The sequence below is a fragment of the Scleropages formosus genome, chromosome 5 (genome assembly GCF_900964775.1).
Source record: "Scleropages formosus chromosome 5, fSclFor1.1, whole genome shotgun sequence".
NCBI classification, from domain to species: domain Eukaryota; kingdom Metazoa; phylum Chordata; class Actinopteri; order Osteoglossiformes; family Osteoglossidae; genus Scleropages; species Scleropages formosus.
Window position 1 is genome coordinate 20,253,263 of NC_041810.1, and position 19,308 is coordinate 20,272,570.

Sequence of the window (19,308 nt, forward strand, 5' to 3'; positions counted from 1 at the left end):
TACAAATACAGATATTAAAAACAGAAATACAAAATGCTCAGATAGAATTTTGAACTACCAAAATGCTGCTAATGAGATATAGGTAGAGTGGAGATTTTCTACCAGTGAGATAAATGACAGACGGAATTTTGCAGCCAATACGATGTGAGGGAGGCAGTACTACAGCCCCCCCTCCCCCCTTCCCCCCACATACTTGCCCATGTCAGTATAATGAGAAGGGCAGATAAACTTCCAGCAGTACAGTCATGTAGGTGGAGGTGTGTGTGGGGAGCAGAATAGGACCTGTACAGTATATTTTTGATTTTATTACATATATCTTAATCTATCTCAGTACATTTACAGGTAAGGAATTTTTTAATTCTTTTGTTTTTGTTTTTTAGGGTATTCATAGGCTACACAATATATTCTGTTTTTAGCTAAATAGTAAAATATTTCTCATGTTTTAATGGGCCACAAATGGTAAATAAAGGTAGGTAGCTTTTGCTTGTTTGCAGGTGAACTTTGCTTACCTATAACCACTGTTTTGCTTACTCTGAATGCCCTATGACTGAAATAAACAGGTGTTTTCTGTTTGTCTAAGATGTCACAATGAAAGTTCTTCATTTGGTGACAGTGAGAGACTCAGTTGTCCCTGGGAATAGACTGCCCTCCCAGTTGCATTTGTAAACACTACTTAATGGAATATTATTTAAAAGCAATACAGTATATTAAAGGATAATAAAAGGTCTATAGCAAGAATATGCCTTGGCAGTAGGGTAATGTTTATTTAAATCTACATTTAGAAAGGTCTAAGTTGGGGTCACTCAAGATGGGCTTTCACTGCACTGCAGTTGTCTAAACCTCTTGTTGCTAGGACCTGTGATGATAAAAGTCAAGAGCACAGATCCAATAATTAATATTACTGGTATATTTATTTTTCTTCCTATTTATGTTCGCTGAATTTCCCTTCAGAATTCATTCATTCAAACCATTGTACAAATCAGAAGTAGTGGTCCGCTCCTTGTTCTTATCTACTTTTGTGTTAGAGGTGGCTTTGGTGTAAGTATTGGATGATGCTATTAATAAAAAAAGGATGGGGTCATTTATATGTTTTTCCAAAACCAATTTTTTGGGATTCAAACCTAGGTTTCTGGGGTTGTTTGGGAATAATCTTTTATTCCATGCCATGAACAGGAAAGGACTGTTTGCTCCATTTGTTCTGCTCTTCCACAGCCTTGAACAGTGACGAATATTCAATAAGGTACAGTGAGCCTGGGTTTGAATGACCTTTAAGTGACTTCCTTTGATCACTTGGAAAGGTGAGCCTTGCTGATGGGTTCAGTGCCTAACCTTTAGTATGGCCCTTGATGGAGGCTTGTGTCAAAGGATAAAAGGTCCCATGTGTGTTTGAACCCCCCACCCTTGGAATAAAGTGGCACTGGTAAAATGTGAATTTTAATAATGCATGTTTTTATGAATGTTGTGGTTGGAGTACATTGACATGATATTGTGATATTTATGAAATGCAGCAATGTAGCACTGCATGTATCCTGGAATGGATTTTACGCTGGGAAAACTAAGGCAGTCAACAGACATCAATGTGTGTTGATGAACAAAACTTTGGTTCTATTTGTCTATGTTTGTCTGTTTATGTGTTGGTGTGTGTGTGTTTGTGTGTGAGCCTGTGCCCACCATCCCAAGGCTGCCATGCGATTTGAATTCCTCACACAGAGGGTAGCATTACGCACTCTATTAATAGCATGTTCACTCTGTTTCTTCCTCACTTGTACATGTGAGTATGGGCTCTGCTCTTTCATTTAACACCAGTAAAAAGTAATTATTGTTACAGCAAATGTTATACAACCTTTCTCATTTTCCACTAATTTGTCATTGCCAAAGTGTCTTTTCTGCTGTGTGTTCTCCTTTTTTACTTCTTTAGACACATAAGCTACACTTAATAAAATCTTAATTTAATGAGCATTATGCCAGTAAATACCAAGGTGTTGTAGGGTGTGTTGCAATTGTACAGGGGTATGGTTTGGCTGTGTAAAGAGTGGTGTAGCTGGGTAGATGGTGGTGGTGTCATGTGGTTGGTGTCATGTGGTTGTGTACATGTTAGTGTGATGGTTCAAAGAGTGGTGTGGTTGTGTAGAGGGTGGTGCAGTGGTATGGACAGACGTGCTGTTGTATACAGTATATACTGTATATGTTAATGTGATGGTTCAATCATGTGGTTGCACCTATGGTAACGTGATGGTACAAAAAGTGTTATGGTTGTGTAGAGGGGTGTGGTGTAGACAGTCATGTGGTTGTGTATGAAGTTGTGAAGGTGGTGTGTACAGGTTGGCGTAACTCCACATGGTTGCACTGATGCTGGACTGTTGGCTATTTCTAGGACAGACTACATAAAGCTATAGGCTACAAGCTGAAATGTCAGTCATATCTAGTGGCTTGTCCCCTCCACCCCCTATATGAATCATTTGCAGGTTTTGAATGGGGTTGTCACCTTTTGTACCACAGTAAGTGTCATCCCTGTCACCATCTGCTGTTCAGTTTAACCTAACCCACCATCTCCCTAACATCATATTAGCTAACTTTTTATTTTCAAGTCACTCTCAGTATCTCAAAATTTCTCTTGACGTTCTTCAATCAAATGGCTAATTCTTGGACCTCTGGAGTCACCAGGTCCACAAGGACATAATGGCACCTGTCCTGAGAATTGGCTTCTCCAACTTTGAGATGGACCCCGGCCTGGCATACCACGAGGAAGTCCTGAGCCCATATTGTGCTGTGTACATGAAGGAAGTTGTGGAGACAGGTTTGTGGGTTTTTCTCCTAGACAGCCTTATGGAAGGTGTGCAGATCTGTGTATCATCTGTGTTTGAGTAATAAGCTTCGAGAGAAACAGGAGCAGATTAATCTTTCTCAGCTAAAATTAGCAGTTTCCACTTCAGTGACAATAAATCTTTTCAAGAACTCATTAGGACATGAAAGTGGGTATGGACCAATAATAAAAATATTCCTGTAAATTTGAAATGACATACTGTTGTTTATATGAAGGTCTAAAGTTTCAGAAACTGTGTTTGCTAGTTAAGATGCCTTACAGAGGTCTTGGTGGAGTGCCACTGAAGAACTCACTGCACTATGTTTTCATAAGTCATTGCTGATGAAGGGTCATGCCCTTTACTGGAAGACTGAACATGAGTTGATTGTATGGCTGTGAATGATACCAGGTGCCTTTGGTCCTTGTGTACACAGAGAAGGGGCAGCTATACAAGCAGAAGAAGCCAACCATGTACCCCTCTTGGAATACAACATTTGATGTGCATGTCTACAAAGGCCGTTTGATGCATGTGGTGGTAAAGGATGAGACGGCAGAGCTCAAGTCTGAAACAACTGTACAACTGGACTCTCTCACCACAAGGTGCAAAAAGGAGAATGGCAAACTGGAGATCTGGGTTAGTCTACGTCTCAGTGTACTTGTGTGTCTGACATGGAACAAGATGCCTCAGTCTGTCTCTTTTTTCATGTGTGAATGAAAGATGAAGATCTGGATGAGGTATCATGGTGTCGGGGGTGTGGGTAGGCTTGAAAGGTCTTGGTGAGTCATGGGGGTCATCCTAGAGATCTGGAGATCTTAAATGAGTTGGGGAAATCAGGCTGGTGATAGTAGTGCATGGGGAGTCATTGTACTGGTCCCCTCATTGTGTGCTCTCACCTTCCCTGTTGAACTAGGTGGATCTGAAACCAATGGGGCGTCTGCTCATGGAGGCAAGATACCTTCTGGATAAGAGTGGTGAGTTTAAGTTATGTCTAGTATTTGTCTTTAATGAAAATTTTTATTTTAGCAGCTACTCTAGTTTGACATCTCTTCCGCTGAAAAACATTTCTTTGAAGTCTGGTCTTTACTTCAGACCCATTTGTCACATGTCTAATCATGTGTGTGGTAGGCTGAAGAAGGCTAAGGCCAAAATAAGTTTGTGCTGTACAGAGGAGTATGTGTCTTGACCAGATGACAAGGGTCAAAGCGAAGGTGAGGGCGAGAGCGAGGCTGACGGGGAAAAAGAAGGTCGTTTTGCCTTGCACCAACGTCGAGGTGCCATCAAGCAGGCCAAAGTGCATGAAGTCAAGTGCCACGAGTTCACCGCCACCTTCTTCCCACAGCCTACCTTCTGCTCTGTCTGCAAAGAATTTGTCTGGTAGGCTCCTCTGTCTTCTGTCACAAATTTGTTTCACGGATCGTGCCGCTTCAGTACCCTATTTCCGCATTCAATTCAGTAGAGGCTTGCATGGTGCTAACAAGTCAACTGTGTTTTGATTTCTGTCTAAGTTCTGCTTGCATTATTGATAGGTATTTATCAAGTCATCAAAGTACTTATTGCACCTCACTCACTGATCAGGGTCTCCTGTCTTCACCTAAAAATGATGTTTAATTTTTTTTAAATCAGGGGGCTGAATAAACAAGGCTACCAGTGCAGACGTGAGTACCTCTGCTCTTTATCTGTGGATGTGTTATGCCAACCAAGAGCTTCCTCTCTTTGACAGTCCCTCCTCTCTCATTCCCAGAATGCAATGCTGCCATTCACAAGAAGTGCATTGACAAAGTGATTGCAAAGTGCACAGGGTCAGCTGTCAACAGCAAGGAGACCATGGTGAGGATGGGGAAGTGCTAACACTTGACCCACCACACAGGTGCAAATGTTAATGTGAGGAACACTAATTCAGTGTTTTTACACATGCATCTTAATCCCATAAATAAACAATATATGTAGTAATTTTTACCTCTGCAAGTTTTCCATGCATTTATTTTTCTCAGCAATAGGCCCGAATTGTACCAGACACTTAACACTGCTCATGGTTTAGGTGGGCTGATTTAGACTGATGCCCATACTGTCAATCTGACCCCCCAACTTTAACTGGCACATCTGTCTCGGTTCCTCAGATCCACAAGGAGCGGTTCAAGATTGACATGCCCCACAGGTTTAAAGTATACAGCTACAAGAGTCCCACCTTCTGTGAACACTGTGGCACTCTGCTGTGGGGGCTGGCCAGACAAGGTCTTAAGTGTGAAGGTGAGAGTTGGTCACATATCTTCCATGCTGTCAGCCTTTACCATCCCAGTGTGCACCTGTAATTCCTGCATATATTTTTAGGATAAAAGTACACAAATAAAAATGCTTGATTTTTCTTTACGTACCTTATATCGCCACAAACGCTGCTTGACTCGAGTTCTAATTTACATGGGCTGTATTTTAGGTCGTCTTGCTGCCATCCCTCGACCTTCATTTTTTTAAAGTGCAGGGTGTTCAAAGAATACACTTGGTGTTCTCTCTTCGAGCAAAAACGTTGGAATGTGTGTGTTATTTCTACGGTGTGTTTTACTTGTGCAGAATGCTGCATGAACATTCACCACAAGTGCCAGATGAAAGTGGCCAACCTGTGTGGGGTGAATCAGAAGCTGATGGCAGAGGCGCTGGCCATGATTGAGAGCACGCAACAGGTCAGTGTTTGGATAGAGAGCGGCCAGCAGTGTGTTGTTCTTTACTACTAATCTCAGTGTCATATTAGAGAGTGCATTAACAGTGGAGTGCTGGCTGTGACGTTGCGATGACCCGAATGTGAGCATTTTGGGGATCAATGTAGGCCCGGAGTTCCCGCAGCAACGAGATCATTGGACGGGAGGGGCCTGTTGGTGTTGATCAGCCAGGAGTTATCCGGGAGCCATCTGGATGCATCCCACAACCCCTTGCCTCTACTGTGGACCACAAAGGTACCAAAACCACATCTACGACATCTAGTTTGCATTGGAACCACATATACATTGACTTTAACAGCCTGTATCTAAACCTCATCTACAGCACTCTGGCAGTAGGTCATACTGGGGCTAGGATCATTATCTTATAATATGTAGTTTCCTGGCTTCAATCCCACCTCTGGCACCATTGACTTACACTATATACAGCATATATAGTATATTCTTACCCTGAATGGCTTCAGTAAAAATGTCTTGCTGCATAGTTTGGTATATGATGCAAATGATAAAATATTGTTAAAGCTGTGCTTTAATAATAGTGTGTCTGTATCCAGAGTTTTAGAGAAAAAAAAATCTGACAAATGCATGCAGTGCCCTGAAAATGTATTTCCTTTCCAGATTTCCTCTATTATTCCAAATCTTTCACGCTGAACAGCATCTCTGTTGGGTTTAGGTCTGGACTTTGTTTAAGCCACTCCAGAACTCCAACATTTCAGTTTTTATATCTATTAGCCATTCTGATTTGGACTTCCTTTTATGTTTTGGATCCTCTTCTTGCTCCATGAGAGAGGGATATGGCTTGAGCTTATGCCTGCCACACATTTCCTCAAATAGTTTTTTTGATTAACTTCACGTTGCTTATCCTGTATTCAATTTATCACTTCATGTTACTAATTATTGTTAAAAATTAGGTTTGTAAAATCACAAATTATTGTAGGAATATGTTGACTTTTGGTGGTCATCAAACCAATTGTAACTAATATTTAGTGTAATGGAGAGCAATGGAGAAATCCTGAGCATATATGATTGGAAGTAGATATTTGAGAATAGCATGGAAACTATGTAAAAGTGCTGCTGTAACGCAGGATCATTGTAGTGGAGCCCAAACACATGAGCATATGTGCACTGTTTGTATAGTTAGAGACTAGAACTGCTGTCCCTCCTGCCCCAGAACTCCAGAGTATCTCTTGGGATGCCCTCCAAGACATGAAACAGCCCCAAGTGCAGAGCCAGCCATCTCTGCAAGCTGTATCCAGGAAGGGATTTCACAAATTTACCATTGACAGCTTCATCCTACACAAAATGCTGGGGAAGGGCAGTTTCGGCAAGGTCAGTTTCCACCACAGTGAGACCCCCGAATGCATCTGGTCAGTTTCCTTTCTCAGTCTTGGATAGGACCACAGAGTATATCTGGCCACTGAGAAACCTTATGAGTCCAAAGCATCGTAATTGGTCAATATCCAAATACAGTGTGTTGGAGAGCATACATACAACCCAAATCAAATTGCATATTTAAATGAGCCTTTAAGTTAAAGATGTTAAGCATTAATACTTTTTAAGGCCTCCAAGTTAATTGAGTCTTTAAGCTTGGTTTATCGCAGGTGAAGACAAGTCCAGGGTTAAAGGAATACTGTAACCCTTCTACCTTCTCAAGATGTTGTAACTACTCTTAACAACGGTGGACTGCTCTAAGCAGCTGACTGGTAGCTTGAAATTGAAGACACCTACTTGTTCAAACCAGGGGTGGGTTACAAAAATATATTTTTTCATCTTGGAATTTCCATAACTCATACATCATAGCATAGTTTTTACTTGACACAGGAGATGTAGTCTACAGATTCTTAGTCTGGTGCTAGTTAAACAAAAAATCATCTAGGAACTAGGAAAGAGTTGTCAGAAGGAGACCTTTGCTGTGGCCTCATCATAAAAGTCTCATCTCAAGTTTTCAGCACCACACTCAGATAAGCCGGAGACTTTTGAAAAATAGGGATACATTTATTTGTTTAAAAATGGATGAAGAATTTCAATCATTTTGACTAGAGGTGGTCTCTCTCCAGTGGGGGGCGTGGTGGCACAGTGGGTTGGACCGGACCCTGCTCTCTAGTGGGTTTGGGGTTCGAATCCCGCTTGGGGTGCCTTGCGATGGACTGGCGTCCCGTCCTGGGTGTGTCCCCTCCTCCTTCAGCCTTACTCCTTGTGTTTCTGGGTTAGGCTCCGGTTCCCCGCGACCCCGTATGGGACAAGCGGTTCAGAGAGGGTGTGTGTGTGTGTGTGTGTGTGTGTGTGTGTGTGTGTGTGTGTGTGTGTGGTCTCTCTCCTTCTCATGAGGTCCTCCTTCTGAAAGGTCCAGGATGAGTGTAGGGACTGAATGGAGCAGTGTGGGTCACGGACTGAAGAGCAGAGACTATCAGCTAGTTATGAGAAATGTCCTGGAGCTGAGATTTCTGTGAAGGCAGTCTGACTAAGTACTGATGCCTTGACAGGGCGGTAAAACTTTTACATATGTCAGATACACTGTTTTCATTCCAGTCATCAAATTCAGAAAATAAATAGCAATTGTGAATTAACATGTATAGAAATTTTTTGTAATTTTTGTCGTTTCTGAACAAAATGTTATTGTGCACAACATTAAAATGAATCATGTATACAATATGAAGAGCATTGGAAGGCTTTGAAGCCACTAGGGTCCTTGCTGTTTCAGGTTTTTCTTGCAGAGTTGAAGTCAACCAATCAGTTCTTTGCAGTGAAGGCTCTGAAGAAGGATGTGGTTCTAATGAATGATGATGTGGAATGTACCATGGTGGAGAGGAGGGTTCTGTCCCTGGCTTGGGAGCACCCATACCTCACACACCTGTACTGCACTTTCCAGACCAAGGTACAAATTTAACTCCTGGCCTCATACATCTTTACTACGCTTTCCAAACTAAGGTGCAAACCTTACACACCGACCTCACATGTTGGTACTGCACTTTACTGACCAAGGTACGGAACTACACTCTCACTTCTGTGCTGAATTTTTCATACTAAACCAGCCGTCCCTCCCCTTCCTCACAATCGTGTTTTGCTGGATAAATCAAGCTTGAATCCTACCACACACCTATACCACACCTTGAAAAACAAGGTATCAGTCATACCCCATTTTATTCATTTCCTGGAAAGTATATTGTATGTAACATAACATACAGTATATAATGCGGTGTTATATGTATGTTATACAGTATATGCATGTTATGTATATTAAGTGTATTATACTTTCCTGCATAGAAAAACTCTACAAATAACACAAAATCCATCTACTAGATCCAGTGTGCAACATAGATTTTTTAACCACAGTTTTTTTTTTTCAACAGGAGAACCTTTTTTTTGTGATGGAGTACTTGAATGGGGGAGACCTTATGTTTCATATACAGAGTTGTCACAAATTCAGCCTCGCAAGAGCAACGTAAGCATAAAATTCTGCCAAAAGTATCATCACCATCTTCAGAGAAAAATCAGCTATTTCTTTTTCCTGAAATGATCTAATGTTATTTTTCCTCCATCCCACCGTTTCATTATGGTTGTTTTGGATCCTAGGTTCTATGCTGCAGAAATTGTTTGTGCCCTCCAATTCCTCCACTTGAAAGGAATCATATACAGGTATGTATATGAGTACTATGCAGATGGGTATAATAAAAGCCTAAGTGTTGGTTTCCTTGCTTGTTTTAATGTTATGTCTCTGCAGTTAAATAGACACATTGTTCTGGTGTGGTGTAACCTCAGGGACTTGAAGCTGGACAATGTGCTGCTTGATTCTGATGGACACATCAAGATCGCTGACTTTGGGATGTGCAAAGAAAACATGCTGGGAGATGCCAGAGCATCCACATTCTGTGGGACCCCAGACTACATTGCACCTGAAGTTTGTGTTCCACCCTTTTAATATATCAATCTAAGCAAATTTCTTAATTTGTTACCGATTTGTAATGATTGACACTACAGTGTGCTTATTATCAGCTCTTATTCCCTTTCGCATAAGTCACCAGTAATCCTCATGAACTAAAGAGTGTTTTTTTTTTTTTTTACAGCTCCAAAGTATTTCAAATTTTTAAAATAGGTTTGCTTGAGTTTGACAGTAAAAGCTATGCTTTCATTGAATTCAAAAGGGCAGTAATGAAGGGTAAAATAGTGTGATGAAACAGTTACTGCTGCAAACTAGAAAATGACTTGTAGTTTGGAGAAAATGACATTGTAGCTGTGTTTGTTGCTACACAGATTCTCTTGGGGCAGAAGTATGGATGTTCTGTGGACTGGTGGTCCTTTGGGGTTCTTCTCTACGAGATGCTGATTGGACAGTCTCCTTTCCATGGCCATGACGAGGAACAGCTGTTCCAATCAATTCGCACGGACAATCCTTTCTACCCTCGATGGCTCTCCAGAGATGCCCATGACATCCTGGTGAAGGTGTGGCCATCCCCCCCCATTGCTTATTCATGATTTCTGTACCCATCACATTTCTGTGCTATCCCATATAACATATATAATGCTACTCTACGTTTTGTTTGAAGGGTGGTGCTTAACCTTACCCTGTTTATACTTGATGAATAGAGCGGAAGTGAGAATGACCTTAGTTGCATTCTGAAATTGGTTGCAGCTCTTTGTGCGGGAACCTGAGCAGAGATTAGGTGTGAAGGGGAACGTCCGACAGCACCGCTTCTTCATGGCTGTTGACTGGACTGCTTTGGAGAACCGGCAGGTGCAGCCGCCCTTCAGACCCACCGTGGTGAGAACTGTGAACAGTTAACATTTTCATTCTCATATAACACCAACAAATACTAAATTTTTCTGATTCTTTTGCTGCTTCTGTCCTTGATATAACTTCATCCTCACCCCCATTTTCATTTTGTCTGTTTCTTTACCTTCCCTGTTGCAGTGCTGTAGAATCCGATTTTCTCTATTTTTGCAGATTTTTTACACTAAATTTGATTGATATTTTTTGCAATTTCTTGAACTATATGCATGGAGCCTGAGAGAGAATAAATGACATCAGTATTGTTTTTGTGTAATTTTCTTGATGTTGAGAATTGGGGCAAGATATAAATTGCTACTCACTAAAAAGTACCTGGGTATTTCTCAGTATTTCTAGAAGAATGTTCTGCGTTGTGATGAAACAAAAGTAGAACTTTATGGACAGCATAGGCACTGTTGCATTTGGCAAAAAACAAACACGGCATTTCAAATAAGAACATTCCAAGAACAGTCAGACATGGTGGTGGAAGTGTAATGCTCTGGGAAAGTTTTCCTGCCACATGGCTTGGCCATGGCCTAGTTGAAGTTAAATCACAGCTGGGCAATACAACGAGACAATGATTCCAAACATATAAGGAATAATGGCTACTCAGAACAGCTGATGACAGCTGTTTTAAATCTGTTCCTTTTAAGCATTGCTTCATTGTGTTATTTAACATTTTTCCCTGCATTTACCTGTAAGACAGTTCAGCTGATGGGTACCATATTGGGATACCATAACTGTTAAAAAGCAGACTGTGCACCAACACCTCCCATGCCTGTGTTCACAGAGATCCCCAAGTGACTGTAGCAACTTTGACCGGGAATTCATCAACGAGAAACCCCGACTCTCATGTGCCGACCGAGCACTGATCAACAGTGTGGACCAGACAGTATTTTGCAACTTCTCCTTTGTAAACCCGAGGATGGACAGCACCAGGAGCTCATGATTATTTCAGCCTCTTCACAGCTGATACATAAACAATCAATTAATAGCCAATGATTGTAATACAAGGCATCCTTTGCTAACAGTCAGCATTATTATTAAGAGAGTTTGGAACATTGGCAACCAGGATAAAACATTGCCCTCACTCATTAGGATCGTCAAGAATAAAAAATAAAATTAACTTGATAATAAAAAAGACAGTTGCTATTAAAATTAGCCAGTCTGAATTCTTTCAGCATCATTACAGAAGCAGGCCAAAACCAATATTATTTAATTTTTATTAAAATCATGTGGGTGCGCCCAGCCACTCTGTGGAGGAAACTCATTTCTGCCGCTTGTATCCGTGATCTCATTCTTTCGGTCATGATCCAGAGTTCATGACCATAGGTGAGGGTAGGAACATAGATCGACCGGTAAATTGAGAGCTTCGCCTTACAACTCAGCTCCTTCTTCACCACAACAGACCGGTACAATGACCGCATTACTGCGGACACCGCACCGATCCGTCTGTCAACCTGCCACTCCATTTTTCCCTCACTCGTGAACAAGACCCCGAGATACTTAAACTCCTCCACTTGAGGGAGGAGCTCCCCCCTAACCTGGAGGAGGCAATCCACCTTTTTCCGACTGAGGACCATGGTCTCGGATTTGGAGGTGCTGATTCTCATCCCCACCGCTTCGCACTCGGCTGCAAACCTCTCCAGTGCACGCTGTAAGTCTTGATTCGATGAAGCCAACAGGACCACATCGTCCGCAAAAAGCAGAGATGAGATCCTGCAGCCACCAAAACAGACACCCTCCGTTCCCTGGCTGCGCCTAGAAATTCTGTCCATAAAGATAATGAACAGAATCGGTGACAAAGGGCAGCCCTGGCGGAGTCCAACATGCACCGGGAACAGGTCTGACTTACTGCCGGCAATGCGAACCAAGCTCCTGCTCCGGTCATACAGGGAACGAACAGCCCGTAGCAACGAGCCCCGAACCCCATAATCCCGAAGTACCCCCCACAGGATGCCACGAGGGACACGGTCGAATGCCTTCTCCAGGTCCACAAAACACATATGGACTGGTTGGGCAAACTCCCATGAACCCTCCAACACCCTAGTGAGGGTATACAGCTGGTCCAGTGTTCCACTGCCAGGGCAAAAACCGCATTGCTCCTCCTGTATCCGAGGTTCGACTATCGGTCGGATTCTCCTCTCCAGTACCCCGGCATAGACTTTCCCAGGGAGGCTAAGGAGTGTGATCCCCCTATAGTTGGAACACAATCTCCGGTCCCCCTTCTTAAAAAGAGGGACCACCACCCCGGTCTGCCAGTCCAGAGGCACCGTCCCCGAACTCCACGCGATGCTGCAGAGGCGTGTCAGACAAGACAGCCCCACAACATCCAGAGACTTGAGAAACTCGGGGCGGATCTCATCCACCCCCGGAGCCTTGCCACCGAGGAGTTTTTTGACTACCTCAGCAACTTCAGCCAGGGTAATGGACGAGTCCCCCTCCAAGTCCCCGGCCTCAGCTTCCTCTACAGAAGGCGTGTCGGAGGGATTGAGGAGATCCTCAAAGTACTCCTTCCACCTCCCGAGGACATCCTCAGTTGAGGTCAGCAGCGCACCACTTCCACTGTAAACAGTGTTGGCGGAACACTGCTTCCCCCCTCTGAGTCGCCGGACGGTTTGCCAGAATCTCTTTGAGGCCGACCGAAAGTCTTCCTCCATGGCCTCACCGAACTCCTCCCAGGCCCGAGTTTTTGCTGCGGCGACTGCCAGAGCCGCGCTCCGTCTGGCCCGCCAGTACCTGTCAGCTGCTTCAGGAGTCCCATGAGCCAGCCAGGCCCGATAGAACTCCTCCTTCAGCTTGACGGCATCCCTTACATCCGGTGTCCACCACTGTGTTCGAGGATTGCCGCCACGACATTCGCCGGAGACTTTATGGCCGCAGCTCCGAACCGCCACCCTGACAATGGAGGTGTGGAACATAGTCTATTCGGACTCAATGTCCCCAGTCTCCCTCGGGACCTGGTTGAAGCTCTGTCGGAGGTGGGAGTTGAAGACCTCTCTGACAGGGGCCTCCGCCAAACGTTCCCAGCAGACCCTCACTATGCATTTGGGCCTGCCAGGTCCGTCCAGCTTTTTCCCCCGCCATCGAATCCAACTCACCACCAGGTGGTGATCAGTTGACAGCTTAGCCCCTCTCTTCACCCGAGTGTCCAAGACATATGGCCGAAGATCAGAAGAAACGACTACAAAGTCGATTATCGACCTCCGACCTAGGGTGTCCTGGTGCCAAGTGCACTGATGGACACCCTTATGCATGAACATGGTGTTTGTTATGGACAAACCGTGACTAGCACAGAAATCCAATAACAACTCACCACTCGGATTCAGATCAGAGAGGCCGTTCCTCCCAATCATGCCCCTCCAGGTATCACTGTCGCTGCCCACGTGGGCGTTAAAGTCCCCCAGTAGAACGACAGAGTCCCCAGTGGGAGCGCTTTCCAGCATGCCCCCCAAGGACTCTAAAAAGGCCGGGTACTCTACACTGCCGCTAGGCGCATAAGCACAAACGACAGTGAGAGACCGTTCCCTGACCCGAAGGCGTAGGGAGACGACCCTCTCATTCACTGGGGTAGACTCCAACACATGGCGGCTGAACTGGGGGGCTATTAATAAGCCCACACCCACCCGCCGCCTCTCACCCTGGGCAACGCCAGAATAGTGGAGAGTCCACCCTTGGTCGAGAAGAGTGGTTCCAGAACCCAAGCTGTGAGTGAAAGTGAGCCAGACTATATCTAGATGGTATCTCTCAACCTCCTGCACTAGCTCAGGCTCCTTCCCCGCCAGTGAGGTGACATTCCAAGTCCAAAAAACCAGAGTTGGCGCGCGAGGTTTGGGTCGGCCGGGCACTCGGCCCCGATCACTGCCCAAATCACAACGCACCGGCCCCTTATGTCCTCTCCGGCAGGTGGTGAGCCCACCGAAGAGCTGCTCTACATCTTGGCTTCGGGCTAAGCCTGTCCAGGCCCCGTGGGCATAGACCTGGCCACCAGGCGCTTGCATGCGAACCCCCCCCCCCCTCCCCCCCAGGCCTGGCTCCAGGTTGGGGCCCCAGTGACCCAGGGTGAACGAGATCCTTGATTTAATAGTCATAAGGGGATTTTGAAGCGCGCTTTGTCTCGTCTGTCACCCAGGACCTGTTTGCCTTGGGAGACCCTACCAGGGGCATATAGCCCCAGGCAACATAGCTCCTGAGATCATTCAGGCACTCAAACCCCTCCACCTCGGTAAGGTGGCGGTTTGCGGAGGAGCTCAGTCACCCGGGAGGAGCTTGGAGTAGAGTCGCTGCTCCTCCGCATCGAGAGGAGCCAGTTGAGGTGGCTCGGGCATCTGTTCCGGATGCCTCCTGGACGCCTCCCTGAGGAGGTGTTCCGGGCATGTCCCACTGGGAGGAGGCCTCGGGGCAGACCCAGGACACGTTGGAGAGACTACGTCTCCCAGCTGGCCTGGGAACGCCTTGGGGTTCCCCCAGAGGAGCTGGAGGAGGTTTGCGGGGAGAGGGAAGTCTGGGGGGCTCTGCTTAGACTACTGCCCCCGCGACCCGGTCCCGGATAAGCGGAGGAAGATGGATGGATGGATGGATGTATAAAATCATGTATTCCCTTTTCATGTGTAATTCTCGTGTAATTTTCTTGCACATTTCGTTACGTAAAATATAATCTAATTCCAAGTGAAATAGAACAAACATACTAATCTCAAATGAGGAAAAATGAAGATGCTGATATATTTGAATTTTTTCTAGATTTTTATTTAAATTTATTTACTGCCATGACATTATCAGTGATATACATTACAGAGAACAATAAAAGAAGTCCATTACATCAACAGAAGAACAAACTTGGATGCAGACACATGATTTCTGAGTACAGTCAGTTTGTCACATACCACCATATAAACCAGTACACATTACAGGAGTAGCTGAATAGATTTTTTAAACACATTAGGCAGTACATGTTTGTGGAGCACATAAGAGGTCAGGAGAAAAATGAGTCCGAAAGAGGTGAGTTTTGAGACCCTTCTTGGATGTTGAGAGAGATCCACCAGTTCTGAGTGACAGTGGGGGGGGTCATTCCACCATATCATAGCTGGAACTGTAAGCCCCCGCGCTTTAGATTTTTCTCTTGTGCATGGGACCATGAAGCGGGCAGAGGTGGGGGAGCATAGAAGTCAGGTTGATGTTGAGTGAGTGATCAAGTCTTCTAGATATATTGGCTCTGTTTTAATTATTATTACAATAAATTTAATACCATTTAAAATATTATTGTTTGATGCATACCAAATCAGCACATCAGGTGTTAAACACATTTCAGTAGAAACAAATACTAGCGTATACAGACATCTGTCAGGACCAGGGTTGAAAATGAGTATAATAAACAAGTATTAATAGCAGTCAAAATAGTATTATTATTGTTATTATTATTGTTGTTGTTGTTTTTAATTCAACTAATGCTTTTCTCTACAATGATATCACACTCTTATTAACCCTTCTGCTACTGTTGCCGCAACACATTTTTAAATTCTCATGAATTTTAAATAAGTCCATAATTTGTCTTGTGCTATTGTTCTAGGTATTTTTAGAAATGGCTTTGATCGTCTTGTCAGTACATCACAAATATTTTAATATGTTTATTATTGTGTCAATGTATCACTATTTTAAACCATTAGTGTCAATGTGTCATATTTCATCTGGTCTCTTTTTTTATTGTGCCCTTGGTATTTACTGTTACTGTTTCAGGTTTGGTTTTGAAAGGAAGCACTCTGATGTAGGATTTTATTTATTTTTCTGAAGTTATTGGGTTGTTAACGTTACATTTCTCTTGGTATCAGTGGAAAAATGATTCACTGCTTGCATAAATCAGCAGCTGAACATTATAATTGGAGTTTTGTAAAAAGAAAATTTCTGGATAGCAGTATTATACCAAGTTAAGGCTAAATCCACTTCTTTCTTCTGGAGCTGGAAGCATTGGAAAGTGATTCATATGAATTTTTGAAGACTCACATTTCCCAGTTTCTTTAATTTATTACATTTTATTCACTCTTCTATTTTCTAAATTTTGTCTGCTGCAGAGAAAAAAAGTGTCTTGCCTCTCCACATTCATTGGCAAGACTGGGGGAGGCACAGTGTCACAGCCGTGCGCCAGGGATTTCCTTCAACATTGCTTTTATTTATTACAGCGATATCAGAGACTTACAGAAACTGCCCTGTGAATAAAATAAGGTATCTACTAATATGTCTTTTTGATTACAAACTGAAAGTGCCCAGATGATGACATACACACGTACATGTTTATGCCATAGCTGTGGTGGGATGGACAGAGTCTCATCTAATTTTGCTGTCAAGGAGATACAAATGGTAAAGGACATGTTACTTTTTTCACAATTCTCAGCTTGACAGTACCTAACAGGGGGCGCTATTGCACCAGAAGTGAGACTTCATTCAGAGACCTTCACATTTTTTTCTTTTACATTAAACTAGATGCTCATATAGCCTATTTCATTTTAAAAGCACAAGAATTTCCCATGAACCCTTGGTGTTATTCACCTGTGCAGAAGCATGCAAACTGTGGCCCGTGTGGCAGGAGATACTATAATTGTCATATTCATACATAGATCAATGTGGGGCACTGATCAATGGGTCACCCCAACATCCCTTTTAATTACAAGGCCAGGCTGAAGAAGGACAAAAATCACAGTGGCACGTCGCATATCTCCTTGGGGCAGCCAGACATAAAGTATATATCCGTGCTAAACCAAACAGCCCCTCTACGGGGTATTAGAAAAAAGGTGCACAGGTTTAAATCCCATTAGCAGCTGTAGCAGCCACCTCACCCTGGATTGAGCTGGGTCACCTTGTGGAGGAACAGAGATCAAAACAGGATCAAGTGAGGATAAGGGCTGTCCTACATAAAGAGCCACACTCAGCGTGGATCATTGAGTCTCACCGACACCTTCTAAACAGTCAGCCTACAGAGCACAGAACCTTATATTTCAATAGAAACCATACATTAATTTGAGCAAGAGTATATCAGTCATAACAAATGTTTGTATGAAAAAGGCAATTACCTTCTATCAACACGTGAACATACTATTACGATATCTAGTGCCTGTTGAAGGCAAAAAACCTTTCCCACTGACATGATCAGCAGCGTAGGGGGGTGCGGGGGCGCGGTGGGTTGGACCGGGTCCTGCTCTCCGGTGGGTCTGGGGTTTGAGTCCCACTTGGGGTGCCTTGCGACAGACTGGCGTCCCGTCCTGGGTGTGTTCCCTCCCCCCTCCGACCTTATGCCCTGTGTTGTAGGGTTAGGCTCCGGCTCCCCGCGACCCCGTATGGGACAAGCGGTTCAGACGGTGTCATGATCAGCAGCTTTTACTTTTACATCATGCTGGCTAATTGTTTTACGAAAGCAGTAGATGTGCTTTAACAGGTCGACATATTGAGCATCACTGTTCTAAATGAATTTGCTTATATTTTGCCATAAGACATGGTTTCTATGCCATTGAGAAGCATGTTAAAGGCCCACAGCATTAATTCTCGTGAGGATTTAAAGTCTGATCCCTTCTTGTCAATAAAGGGAGGGGATTAATACTCTGGTGGAGTCCTCTGAGGATGGATAGCCAGGGAGAAGAAAAACATCACATCCAGACATCAACAGGTAGACAGCTGACTAAGCAATTTTGCCCTAGTGTTCCCAAGACTCTCCCTACTCCGCCTTCCCTTCAGAGGACACCTGCCCAACGCTGGATTTCACCCATAATGTTTTAGATAGTTCTGCAAAACAATTTAAACTCCCTGTTATGTCTAGAGGACTTGGTACATGTACCGTTTAGAGATTAAGGTCAAGGACACTTCAGATGGAAGTCACTGCAGTGGCTTTGAAAGGCTCAGCTGCAGTTTTACAAGTGTGTTCAAAAATATGAAAATATGAACCGTAACAATAAAATGCACTTTCCGGCCAGATGTGCAATAATAATGAAGCTATGCCCTGATGGGGCCAAAGTTGGCACATATGGAAAGCCATTCATTGCGACTGAGACCCATCAGCACGTATCAGCACTTGTTCAAACACATTATAATATAGCGATCTTAATCCTGGAATGTTCTGGAGAGATTAACTATTTCCACTTTAAATGGAAACCTGGAAAATGTTTCTTCTTCTTCTCCATTCTCCTCTTCCTCTTGTTATCTCTCACTTCTTGCAGAGCCTTTCTCTGCTTATCAAGCCAGGATTAGTGGGTCACCATTGCACCCATTCACAGGAGGTGTGTATGTGCAGGACGTGACTGAGAGAGCCTGTTGAGCCACTATTCTCCGCTTGCATGGGTGATCACAGCAACTTGGACTCTCTACATAAAAACCTGGCAGCTGTTGGGCAAATAACGGAGTAATCACAGTTCACACAATAAGATTTTACCCACACAATTTATTTCTTTCCAATATAGACGCTGCCAAATACGGAACGAACATTTGCATTTTATGGTAATATTCTTGTGATAACATAGAAAAAGAACTTCCTGCTTCCTCTTTCTCTGAAGATGATTTCAAAACAGGGCCAGGATGTGACATCTATGTGACCCTCTTGCAACAGCTTGAGCAAGTGCCCACAATGCTTAGTGTCTATGCTATGGAAATCAGGTTTCATATTCAATGTCATTTCCATCCTTCTTCCACATGTGCCCCAAAAGATGCAGTATGAGAGAAGTCTGCATGGATTAAGGAGGTAGTTTACCCGACACATGCATCAACAAGCTGTAATGATGCCCAATCCATAGTCATTAGGATCCTCATATGAACTTTAGAATTACAGCATATTGCAAAAAATTGTTAAAAAGGAGTGCAGATTCATCTTGGTGAAAAGTATATTCCAATTAAATGTATCAAATTTTAATTTCATTTGAGAATAACATTATTTGCAGTATTTCTTTGCAGTTTCACCTGTTTTGTAATGCATTATTGTCTAATAGAGCACATAATTATTCAGTTACTTTTAACTGAGTCGTACAAACTTGCCCATCAATACAGAAAATTTTTTAGT

The 19,308-nt window shown here is 43.6% G+C and overlaps 1 protein-coding gene across 3 annotated transcripts; it reads left to right on the forward strand.

Moving 5' to 3' along the window:
• Positions 1-291: 291 nt before the first annotated feature.
• On the forward strand, positions 292-11,517 carry LOC108935967 (protein kinase C theta type-like). Of its 3 annotated transcripts, none has more exons than XM_018754971.2 (19): positions 292-342; positions 1,213-1,298; positions 2,589-2,797; positions 3,238-3,437; positions 3,715-3,775; positions 3,992-4,178; positions 4,428-4,459; positions 4,546-4,631; positions 4,922-5,051; positions 5,370-5,479; positions 5,623-5,749; positions 6,684-6,841; positions 8,214-8,387; positions 8,863-8,954; positions 9,086-9,148; positions 9,272-9,410; positions 9,764-9,952; positions 10,143-10,271; positions 11,068-11,517. In XM_018754971.2, the coding sequence occupies exons 3-19, from the start codon at positions 2,680-2,682 to the stop codon at positions 11,224-11,226; spliced, it is 2,154 nt and encodes a 717-aa protein (XP_018610487.2). In that variant the 5' UTR covers positions 292-342; positions 1,213-1,298; positions 2,589-2,679; the 3' UTR covers positions 11,227-11,517. The 3 variants fall into 3 exon arrangements, with proteins under 3 accessions (XP_018610487.2, XP_018610489.2, XP_018610490.2); XM_018754973.2 differs by having other exon boundaries at positions 2,665-2,797; XM_018754974.2 differs by lacking the exon at positions 292-342 and having other exon boundaries at positions 1,263-1,298; positions 2,658-2,797.
• Positions 11,518-19,308: the final 7,791 nt, after the last annotated feature.

Excerpts from the sequence above, each read along its gene's own strand:
- LOC108935967 (XM_018754971.2), top strand. The coding sequence starts at position 2,680 with ATGGCACCTGTCCTGAGAATTGGCTTCTCCAACTTTGAGATGGACCCC. Across the intron at positions 5,052-5,369 it reads ACAAGGTCTTAAGTGTGAAG|AATGCTGCATGAACATTCAC; the intron begins GTGAGAGTTGGT and ends TTACTTGTGCAG. Across the intron at positions 9,411-9,763 it reads CAGACTACATTGCACCTGAA|ATTCTCTTGGGGCAGAAGTA; the intron begins GTTTGTGTTCCA and ends GTTGCTACACAG.